At 42.3% G+C, this 12,024-nt stretch overlaps 1 protein-coding gene across 5 annotated transcripts in view; it reads right to left on the bottom strand.

Annotated features, from left to right (window-relative positions):
• The window catches only part of LOC309563639 (L-threonine ammonia-lyase-like), a 69,402-nt gene that overhangs the window by 4,823 nt on the left and 52,555 nt on the right, over nt 1-12,024 (bottom strand). For 4 of the 5 annotated variants that reach the window (XM_082268212.1, XM_082268214.1, XM_082268211.1 and 1 more), the window contains 3 exons: nt 9,551-9,676; nt 7,443-7,610; nt 3,954-4,011 (listed from right to left, as the gene is read on the bottom strand). In XM_082268212.1, the coding sequence (XP_082124338.1) occupies nt 3,954-4,011; nt 7,443-7,610; nt 9,551-9,676 (352 nt within the window). Of the gene's footprint in view, nt 1-3,953; nt 4,012-7,417; nt 7,611-9,550; nt 9,677-12,024 lie in introns of all 5 variants that reach the window. The other variant, XR_014225723.1, reaches the window with a different exon arrangement.

Here is a 12,024-nt window from a genome sequence, read left to right as displayed (position 1 = left end):
GGGTGAATCTTATGATGCAGGGGGTCAATTGCTGCTGGGAGGGATGTACTGTTGAGGGAGAGGTCTTTGTTGCTGGCTGCTCGAGGGTCTATTAATGTTGGCTGTTGGGAGTCTATTGTTGCTGGGGTGGATATACAGTGTTGTCGTTGGAGTGTCCATTGTTGCTAGATCTATTTTACTGTCTTTCTTGTTATCATTAACAAATTCCATACAAAATACTTAGCACCACAAAATTATACTTGGGTCTATATTCTCTAATAGGGGCGGTATTGGGAGGTGGGTAATGGGTGGAACCAAGGAACGGATCTTGGAGGTGGGTAAGGGGCAGAGGCGAAGGGTGACTTAAAAGAGAAGAGTTCCTGAACCTGTTCTCTGAGAAAAAAACCCCATGTCCAAACTATGGCCCTACAGCTGTTCAGGAACTACAATTCTCATGAGGCATTGAGCCTTTATAATGAGCTATATTTAATCAGCAGTAATAAAGCATGAATAGCTAGAACGATTGATTCGGTCACTCAAAAATACGTTTATACATCTATGAAGACATTGTATGCTGCGCAATCCGGATATTTAGATTAGGAACCATAACAATATAAGAACATAGCAGAAATCGCCAGTGAACGCCAATAAGATATGTTTTCATAAATATGTAAAACTAAATGAGCGCTGCATTAAAAGTAAACATGAGATTCCAGAATGCCTTATTTATAGCCAGTGAACCAGTGAGCTATTACAAGCACCATATACTGCAAGAGAAAAATATGTCATTTTCTGTTTAAGGGAAGAGACATAAATTCCATATGTGGAGCAGTGTGTGCTCAGTCTGTCAGTCTGGAAACATGAGCATGATACAGGAAAAATTAATCACTGGGAATATCTGTCAGGGCTTATGTTCTGTTCTTTTCTTTTGAAATAACATTCGTATTAAAGTATCCAAAGCCAGACATGTATTTCCTTTTGGATAAAGAAGGGGATGGTTAAAAACTCTAGATATGCAGGTGGCTGGAGGCCTAGCAAGAGGGAGGCCACGGCCCATCAGTGGACCATGGTCTGGTGGTTGAGAACTACTGTCAGATCATGGCAAATGCAGACCAAAGAGAGGCTAATATGGCAGCTTCCTTGGCTGTAAAGGATGGGGGGGGGGGGCACTGGAGTGCATAAAACCAAGGCCTGTAAACCATGTAGCTGCACATGGACCCTTTTATGTGCCTGTTTATACTAGATGAAGATTGGGAGGCTTCTGGGCTCCAGGAAGATCTGGACTCTGCACACTTCAAGAGCAGGTGAGAAATGGCAGATGTGTTTCATTGTGCCCTAACCATGCTCCAGGTATACTTGCTGGTCTGTCTATCTATCTATATACACTATATTACCAAAAGTATTGGGATGCCTGCTTTTATACGCACATGAACTTTGATGGCATCCCAGTCTTAGTCTGTAAGCATTCAATATTGAATTGGCCTACCCTTTGTAAGTGCACAAAGCACTGCGGAGAGTGAGGCTGGGTTCACATACATTATATTGTCAAAAATATTTGGACGCCTGCCTTTACATGCACATGAACTTTAATGGCATCCCAGTCTTAGTTTGTAGGGTTCAATATTGAGTTGGCCCACCCTTTGCAGCTATAACAGCTTCAACTCTTCTGGAAAGGCTGTCCGCAAGGTTTAGAAGTGTGTCTATCGGAATGTTTGACCATCCTCCTAGAAGCGCATTTGTAAGGTCAGACACTGATGTTGGAGAGAAGGCTTGGCTTCTCTCCCCCCCTCAAGTTAGGAGTTCTCCCATGGCTTTGGTTCTTCTTCCCCCTATGCGCGTGCCCGTGTCCTTCTCCTCTGTGCGAGTGCGCAGATCCGGCCCTGGAAAATACACAGGCTGGTGAGGTTAACAAACAGCCTGCTGGTCCCAACCTCCATCACCACCAGTGGCTGCTCGACAGCCTACAAACTCGTGGTGGCAAGTGACAAGCTCAGGGTTCTCACCGATTCTGCATTATGGTGAGTAAATTTATTTCATTATATATTACAATGAAGTAATAGAAATAATGTGGTCTGATCATCATGACACCATATCAAGTATGGCGTCGGGATGATTTAAGTGCTAACACCAGGCATTCGCCCGACAAATCACCCCTGCTGCTGATCAACCCTGAGACTACATCCCCCCCCCCCCCCCCGTCCCTGAATGCCATTTTTGAAATGTTGTCACCCTAGCGGGGGGCAGGGTGCCAAATTCCCCACAGGCCGCTCTGATGTCCCATACAAAGGCCACACCTCCCCCTCCCCGGCTTTACCTTGCCACTTAGATTAATTTAGGATTGATTACTTGTTAGGATGAATTATCTTCGGGATACACTCCAAGTACCCCCTTTAACTCCAACTGCTGACAACCATCCTCTGACTATCCTACACTGGGGGGGGGGGGGGCCTCCCTCAGTTCAGGCCAATAGACACGATTTCCTGTACTCACGGTACTGTTTTTCGAGGGTCTCCAGTTTCTCTACCCCCTCAGTCAGCTCTCATGGACCTCTGGGTTCAGCTTCTTCCTTCCAGGTCCCCCGGCCTACTGCCTGTGACCTCGTGCCACTGCTACAGAGGAGGAGACAGCCGCCACCCTCCCTCTGGGACTCTGCTCACCAGCCAAAGACCCCGCAGCAAATGTGCTCCTGGCATTTATACTACACCCCACAATGCACTGAAACAATCAGTCTGTGCAAATCACTGGTCAGATTTCCTCCACTGTCCAATATGCCTCCCTATTGGACCAATGTGAAACACTCCCCTAGACCAGATGAACCACACACTGAGTCCAATGAGCAGACCTAACTCACAGATTCTGCTCTCTGTTAAGCAGAAAGCAATATAGAATTTACCTGCTGCTCCTCTTATAGGCAGACAGAGTCAAAATTATACTCACTCTCTATAGCACCTACCTAGGAGGGTTCTACGCTATTTATAATTTTCCTTCCACTTGACAATTATGTGCCACTTTGTGTCGGTCTATGACATAAAATCCAATATGTTTTTGGATGTAACATGACAAAATGTCAAAAACTTCAAGGGGTATGAATACTTTTCATGGCACTGTATGGGAGTTGTCATAGCTCACTTGTTTCTAAATGTGCAGGACGGTCACCTAGTACTGATTGTACTTCCTAGTGGGTGCAGGACCAGTCTGAAGACTGCTCAGACTTCACTGGTCTGTAGTTCACACCTTTGAAAAAAAGTCAGCAATAACTGCTCCAAAATGTTTTCATCCCCATAGGTCCACTTTAAATTAGCCAAAGCACTCCAACACTTTTATTATGTCATAAACAAAACATGCTCAGTGTCTCCTTCTTTCACTCTGGGAGATACATTCAACTGAATGTTTTTATTTGACTCTGCTACAGTGGTCATAAATGTTGAAATATGTTGGTGGTCGATCGATAAAGAACATTGTGAAATATGTTCTGCAACCCTTCATTCATTCTCTGTGAGTCTGCCAGGTAGGTGTAACGATGGAGCATGCTGAATGACAAATAGTCTCCAGAGAGAGAAATGTGTGCTCCTCTTTATTCAAAGCAGCCACTCCACATTGAGAATGTGCGGCTGAGACTTTGGGCCAGGATCGGAGGAGTTAAGCCCCAATGTTTATTTTGGTTACAATAATGGGAACCATTTGTGAATTACAACAGCAAATTCCATCTCCAAAGGGAAAACAAAGGGGAAGGTTTAAGAGCCTGAAGCCAGGAATGTACACGGCCTTTGTGATTCACTATTTGGCAGCAGTGGATTACATGTTAGAAGCACATCTGGACTTCCAATAAACACCAAATACATAGCAAATAAGAATACATGCATCTTCACTATAGATGAGTCAGTATCTGTTGCCTTAAGTTTGATGGAGCTTCGAAACATTGTTTATCTGATACGGGTTCTGCTGTATATGGTGACTCTCGTGCCTTTACCTACCTCTAGGGTGAACAGGTCATTATTCAGGAAAATATTTTCCTTTTGCATATCCAGAACCCTGAAATAAAAAAGTCCCATTAATTAAAAACCAACCAATCTACATAATTTATAAACATCAAACATAATCGTAACTAAAGACTGGGAAAATGCCATAAGTGTTAAATGCCACATTGTAACTGGCCATAAGTCCAGATTCTGTGCCAGGCCAATTTTGTTGCAAGGAAATCAAGATTTCTTCCTCATAAAAATCACTTTAAAAAATGTGCGCTAGCAGTCTGCCAATGTCCTATTATTGGCAGACTGTATTGATCACAGGATGTTCAGTCTTCTTACTTAAATCAGAACACTTCTTTTCTTAACGGTACACAGATATTAATAATGATAATAATTAATTTTTATTTTATTCAAACGCACCAAAATACAAGACAGTTTACATAAACTGATAATACTGTAAAATATTACAAATAATAGATGTAGGAATTGTTGGTCTAAATTACAGTGAATTCAGTATGACACTAAAAGCATGCCTATGCCACCTCCCAGCAATACTCGGTGCCTTCTCTTTACCCTGTCCACAATGGGATCCTACTCTACCTCCATCTCCCAATCTACAATTACCATCCTTTACGTCCTCCAGCCATGCTTAGCCCTACCTCTATTTACCCCCCCCCCCCTTGTTTCCTAGTGGTCAGCCTCCTCTATCCAAAGTCAGATCCCATATCCCATCTCCTCTTTTCCCTTGGTCCATAGTCATCTCTTCCCTTTCTTTTCCCCCTGTCCATAATCAGCTCAAGCTCTAATTTCTCCCTCTTTTCCCCATCAACGATCATCTATTTTCTTAGTTCTTTTTCTCTCAGCCTCACCATTACTTGGTCAGTATACACTTTTACTCATATCGCTTTACTTCAGATTAGGCTATGATTCTGCCTTTTCCAATGTCTCATTGGCAGCACTTTTCACTTGCTTCTCCATCCACCCCTTGCCATTATTGGCTTCCACTATATCTCTTTATTGCCCCCCCCCCCCCCCACCGCCCTCCACTCTACAACCTGTTGCTATTCTTCCTCCTGTACCACTCCCCGAACCCATATTTAGCTGCTATTCTGCCCCCTTTTTCTTCATACAAGGGTTATGACCCTTCTCCCAGTGGTCTACAGGTCATCAAATATGTTGGTAAAGTGGAGGACTTAGAAAAATTAAAACTGCTGTGTTGTTGCTACTAAAAGTCTGCATAATATATGCCATTTTTTAAATTTATACTTAAGTACACTTTAATCCCATTGTGAACATGGGGAGGGACAACAACAGTGTAATACTCATTACGTATTCTTCTCCCTAACTCTCCAGATCACTTTATTTTACTCCTAGGCTCTTCCATATTTACAGTGACACTTTACAATATGTCCAGTATGATACAGTGGAAACTTTCCTCCAGCCCACCCAGTTCTCAGCCATTGCCGGCCAAGCTGTGCAGCAAGCTAACCAGACAAGAAAGAGAAAAAACACTGCAATGCCAGGGATATCGGACCAGGAGCCACTGTGACAGTGGAAGGTTTTGTATGGCTAAATAAAAGCTCCTTTAATACTGTTTAATTTGTTGTTTCACTAAATAATAGCTAATTAATTAAGAGCTGAACAGCGAGGCAACCTTACTCACTATGTAACAGTATATAAAGGTGTTGAATACTACCTGTATGTTATTTAGGACATTTAAGTCTAATTCAACACTGTATTGTGAACTTTAAAGCTAAAGCCTCGTACACACGCGTCGAAAATCGGCAGGGAATTTTCGTCCGAAGACCGATCTGCCGATTTTCGGCTTGTTAGTATGATGCTTCCGACAAATCTGGTGTGCAGGCTATAACATTTTTGTCCGCCGTCAAAACATGGCCGATTTTCGTGCAGTCAGTACAGATTTCGACAGGAAAAAATCGAATGAGCAAGACTGGGCATGCTCAGAAAAGAAAGAACACAAAGAAAGCAAACCAACACATAACATCACTTCTGAAGTAGAATTTTGTCGGGCAAGAAAATTCGTGTGCAGTCTAGGCACATTCCAACCAACAAAACACCACTTTGGACAAAAGACGGACGATCGGTCGGCCGATAATCGTTGCGTGTGTACTAGGCTTAACTCTGGCTTTTAAAGCACCCAGCTTCCAGAGCCAATCTGTGTTAACTATATTTTAATTACTCAGTTTTACTTGCCTTCATCAACAGTCCTACATCCTAGTCCTCAAGTCTTTAGCACTGCAGAGAGGTAGGGTACTTCTTGCAGTGCCTGCATTCTATCCCAATTACATGGACGCTGCCAGTTTACTTGCAAAAATGTTCTGCACTAATTACAGTGATGATGTTGGCATGAGGGGGCGGCAACAAGACTGGTCTACTACATAAAGAGTGGCTACAGCTGACCAGTTGCCCTCACCTGCACTGATGCAGTGGAACAAGGGACCATGTTTCAAGGTAAAAGTAAAGTATAACTGGGTAATAAAATCTTTAAGGAAAAAAAAAAAAAGATAGATTGGCTGGGATCACTTAAAGTGCTTAAAGTGGTTGTATACCCTTACGTACCGTGTACCCAGTGAAGTGATTAGCCTCAGGTGATACAAAGAGATGAAACAAATCCTGCTACATAAGTTGCACGTGTTTATCTACAGCTGTTTAAAGTCCAGAATTCATACAGCTTGTCTGAGCTTTCATAAAGTGTGGGGGGGGGGCTCAAGTTACAGCCTGCACAGCTCAGTAAGGAGAGACAATTGGGGGGAAAGGACACACACCCCTTCACACAGCACACAGGAACACAGCTGAAGCTGTCAATCACAGACTGTGTGCTGGAGCTCCCTCCCCTATCACCTTTTTACCTCTTGGTGTTAGGAAATCAGACGTGAATCATGCAGCTAGCTTAGGAAAGGAGTAGCAGACAGAAATGACTCTTAGTGCTCTGGATTGAAACAAATACACACTATAGAGGCACATGCTTTGTTTATATTTCATGTCAGAGGTTTACAACCACTTTAAACACTGATGTTTTTTTTTGCCTGCCAAAATTCATTTTTAAAGGATAATTTGAAGCAACCGTGATTGCAGTATTACATTACTATTCACTTCTGGGGGAAACACGCCAATATCAGGCACCCCAAATGATACCAATTTCCTGGCTCAGGGTATGATTGTTAAAATCTAATTCTTACAATATTATAACTAATTTAAGAGAAAGAGGGTATTCACACTGTAGTTTGCCTGAATCAAAAACATAAATGCTATAACTCCAGTGGTTAATCACTCAGACCATACGCTTTACAAAAGATACACGCAATTACTGACATGCTAAAGTGGCTTCCATTTAGCATATGGGATAACAAACAATTCATAACACTATGTAGATAAATTTAGTTGATCTGTAATAAATAAAAGGTTAAAGTCCTCAAGGTGGGAAAGGAGGGCTGGGTAAGCTTTCTAACCTGCTTGGTGCACTTGTATAATCACCTGACATCTTCTCGACCAATGGCTTCCAAGAGCTTGGTTATCTCCCCTGGAAAATCCGGCAACACGACTGAGAATTTGCAGACTCTATTATCAAGAACCAGAGCTCTGTCCAGGCAGTGACGTAGCAAAGGCAACGGCAGGTTCCCACTGCACGCAACCACCGCCACTCTGTAGAGCAAAGGTGATTGTCTTAGTAAGGACTTAAGCAAGCGTAAAAAGCATGACACACGACACACAAATGTATAAAGTTATACTTTTTTGCTATTAAAAGGTTAGTAAAAATAAATCAATATTTTAATTATGATTGAAAACCAATGGGCTAATTCACCCACTCTCCTACCAGGGACTCCCAAGGTAACACCTTCATGCTGTATCTTCAAAGTCTGTCACTCCTTCTGTTTCAAGCAATGCAATATAAAATACATAAAAAAAAAAATAGGAGGGAGAGAGAGACTCAACTTGTAGTGGCCATAGATGGGAGGCAGACCTGACAACTCAGTTGCAGAGATTTGGCCACTGGAGTCGCTAAATCACAGATCATAAGATGAATGATTCATTGCATTGACATCTCACAAATACAAAAGTGTTATTTTTGGGTGAACTCACAATTCCAGATATAAAACATCTCTATTTTCATTGTTTATTCAGTAAATCTAGCTATTAAGAGTTATGAACCATGAATAATATAAGAAAAGTATCGAAGATGTTCAGGAAGTCTGATCTTCAAGAACTCTTTCAAGATAAATTGGTTAAATATTGGAAATAGCAAACTGTAGTAATCTACAACAATCCACAAAAAAAAAACAATTATGCTTTAGTTTACTGCAGTCAGCTAAGTATAGATGGTTGTTTGCTATAGGGTACTGCACTTTACTTAGTGATTTGTTCTTAGAAATTCATTATTGACTGTCCTACAATATTAAAAATGACATGTTTGGGTATTTTACAAATACAAAAACATTAGAAATTTAGAAGACCCAACTACAAAACCTCTGGCCATCATGGACCTAGAAGGACTAAATACAGAGTCACTTAGAAAGTAAGTGTGCTTTAACTCCTTAACATAGAAGAACCCAAACAAGTTTCTGTTAGTTTGAAGTTAATGTGCAACATTTGAGTAACTGAATCTCTCTCTCGTCTTCCTTGACATCCATCCAATAGATGCCCATACACACACTAGATGGCCATACACCAGAATTCATCATCTTTGTCCATTGCAAGAATTAGTGCCAAGGTGATTGTCAGAAAATGTTTTTAATCAATGATCAATCATTTCCTTACAAAAAGTAGTGAAGTACATTTGGGTCACTTATTTTCTATACTGTGCAATAAAATACTACAGGCCTGCTTTAGAAGTTCTCCCTAACCACAAAGGTCAGCCTGTACGGGGACATGCAAAATGGCTGAAAAAAATTCTTTGGACACATCACAGAAAATCGAGTAATGAGAAAAAGGTTTGTGCTAGTACATGCATGACTGGTGGCCTTGTATAAGCTTTTGCCCATTCCGGCTTCGTCTCCACATACAGTAGCTCCCAACTGTCCCTGATTTGGAACACCTGTCCCTCTTCCCTCCCCATTTGCCCCCCATTTTGCTCTGATCTATATAGTTGTATATAAAATGCATTACTTATCTATCAAAATGTTTTTCCCAGTGCTAAACCTTTTATCTCATTTCTAAATGGCTACATTTGTAAGTTTCAAAAGCCATAATAAAGGAAGAGTAGTGGTAAAAAAGCACTTGTTGGTTTAACTGATCTTTTTTTTATTAATTCCCCTTTAAGGGTGTGTGGCAGGGGGTCCCATGCTAAATACTTTTGCTAATAGATGTGCCTTGTTACCATCTAAAAAAGTTGGGAGGTATGTTTCCATGCCCGTGCCTTCTTTGCAGCATCTGGAGGATTTCTTTCAACTAAGCATTGCAGCTCCTGCACGCACATCTGCAGAACTCGTAGGGTGTCTTCTTAAGAAGTATTACACTTACATTTTTGATACATGAGTCTTTATTTATAACACACTCAGTATACACAAAAGAAAAGTTATCTTCAAGTAACTGTGAGATTGGTGGATTCAGTACTGGGTTTTAAATCTATTATCACATATTGATACCTTTTCCCTTTCAGGTCTGGTAATGCTCCAGATATTAGAGCTGCAAGTCCCATGGCACCTTCTGCATCCACTGTAGCCCTCTCGCATTCAAGTAACCTCAGCATTGATAGCAGTACATCTTCCTCACTGGAATCAGATACATTGACTTAGTATCAACGTGCCATTGACCTATTCTGCATGCATACATCACTCAGCAGTAAAAATTAGATCAGTATGTAAGCAAGCCTATAGAAGAGCCATAGAATGAGGTTGCCACCAGTCATTTGTCAGCCAGTCCACCTAGTCTACACAGATATGACGAAAGCTTGTTACAGCCTTATAGGTGTGCGTAGCCCATTTCATTAGGGTGTGCACCCCAAAGCTCAAACATTCATGCCTTTCTCTGCAGCCTCAGCTGCACAGGACAGTGAATGAATGAAAAGTGCTCTGTGCTGAGCGTCTTTGTGTTCATTCACAAACTGAAGAATGGCACACCCTTACTTAGTAAAATGTTTTACAATGCTTCAACTATGAATGAACACAGTGAGTGAGTGTGTTCACTGTGTTCATTTAAAAAAGGAAGGGGCCGGTCAATGACATATTGACTGGCTCCTTCCCCTTCTCTTTATCTTGAATCATCCCCCATAACAACCAGGGGGAAAGGAGAGAAGGGAAGCCAGCAGCATTGGGGGGGGCGCAACACAGAGGGAAGCCTGGGCAGTGGGGGAAATCGGCACTGCAAAAATTGATTAGGGTGTGATTAGGGCACACCTGGCACACCCCCTGCCTATGTATAGCCTTATTATACAGTACAGAGAAATATTAAAATCCTTTTTAGATTCACAAGAAAACTATGTAGTGATAGAGTATACCTAAATAATCAATTTAATGTATATTCTGTCATGTTTGCCTTAAAGTTGGCCATACACTGCAAAAAAAAAAACATATAGCGCAGATGGATGGATCTCCTACTGCGGTTCTCAAAATACCACAACAGAGGCTGCTATTCAGCTGAGAAATTTCCAGCAGGGTCCTTTGACAAAAGTCGATTGAATAATCATGTCAGGTTCCTGCAGACAAGTCTTACAGCTTTCTTGCTATACCTCTGTATGGGCTGTCAGTTTGAAAGCTGCAGAGCTTGTGAATGAACTACAAGGGTGCTCATTAGTGCCCTCACGGTTCATTAAAACTTCAAGCTGTCTGCCTTGGTGGAAGATGGGACTTGTAGTTTTCTCAATTACAGATTCCTGTGATTGAATGACGCAGCTGTGCGGACTGAGACAGTTTTGAAATATAAAAAATGAGTGAGAGGAATCACTGTCCGCTGCTTAACAAATGGGGCCCAGGAAAGTTTTTTTTGCTACAGAGATTATAGGAATCCCCTCTGCCTGCCCCTTGTCCCCTGCTGAATTGGCAGAACATACCTGATTGGATGAACAGCATTAGGGCCCATTTATAATATCGCTGCTCTCTGAAGAGCGATCTGCATTGGACAGGCAGTGAGGAGGTGTTCTACAACCTCTTCACCACCTGTTCTAACCTCTAAATGCTGCACTACCACGCTCCTCACCCCTGCACTCAATATGCTAGCCAATCCTGACCCCTGCACTCTGCATGTTACCCTCTCCTGACCCCGGCACTCTGTACAATATATAGCCTTGACCCCTGCACTCTGTATGTTAACCTCTCCTGACCCCGGCACTCTGTACATTACATAGCCTTGTCCCCTGCACTCTGTTCATTACTTAGTCCTGACCTCTGCACTCTGCATGTTACCCTCTCCTGACCCCTGCACTCTGTACATTATATAGCCTTGACCCCTGCACTCTGTACATTACCCTGTCCTGACCCCTGCACTTTGTACATTACATAGCCTTGACCCCTGCACTTTGTATATTACCCACTCCTGACCCCTAAACAACAGTATCTCACAAAAGTGAGTACACCCCTCACATTTTTGTAAATATTTCATTATATCTTTTCATGTGAAAACACTGAAGAAATGACACTTTGGTACAATGTAAAGTAGAGTGTGTGCAGCTTGTATAACAGTGTAAATCTGCTGTCCCCTCAACAAAACCCCAGCATGAAGCCGTTAATGTCTAAACCACTGGCAAGAAAAGTGAGTACACCCCTAAGTGAAAAAAAACTGGGCCCAGTTAGCGATTTTCCCTCCCTGGTATAGACAAGCTGACTAAGGACATGGATTACTGGAACCATGACCTGTGGTCTGATGAGACCAAGATAAACCTAATTGGTTCAGATGGTATCAAGCGTGTGTGGCGGCAACCAGGTGAGGAGTACAAAGACAAGTGTGTCTTGTCTACAGTCAAGCATGGTGGTGGGAGTGTCATGGTCTGGGGCTGCATGAGTGCTGCCGGCACTGGGGAGCTACAGTTCATTGAGGGAACCATGAATGCCAACATGTACTGTGACATACTGAAGCAGAGCATGATCCCCTCCCTTCAGAGACTGGGCTGCAGGGCAGTATTCCA

Source organism: Pelophylax lessonae (assembly GCF_965119305.1).
Source record: "Pelophylax lessonae genome assembly, chromosome: 9".
In the NCBI taxonomy this organism is placed as follows: domain Eukaryota; kingdom Metazoa; phylum Chordata; class Amphibia; order Anura; family Ranidae; genus Pelophylax; species Pelophylax lessonae.
The sequence above is the reverse complement of the archived record's forward strand: the minus strand, read 5'-3'. Positions and strand labels throughout refer to the sequence as shown.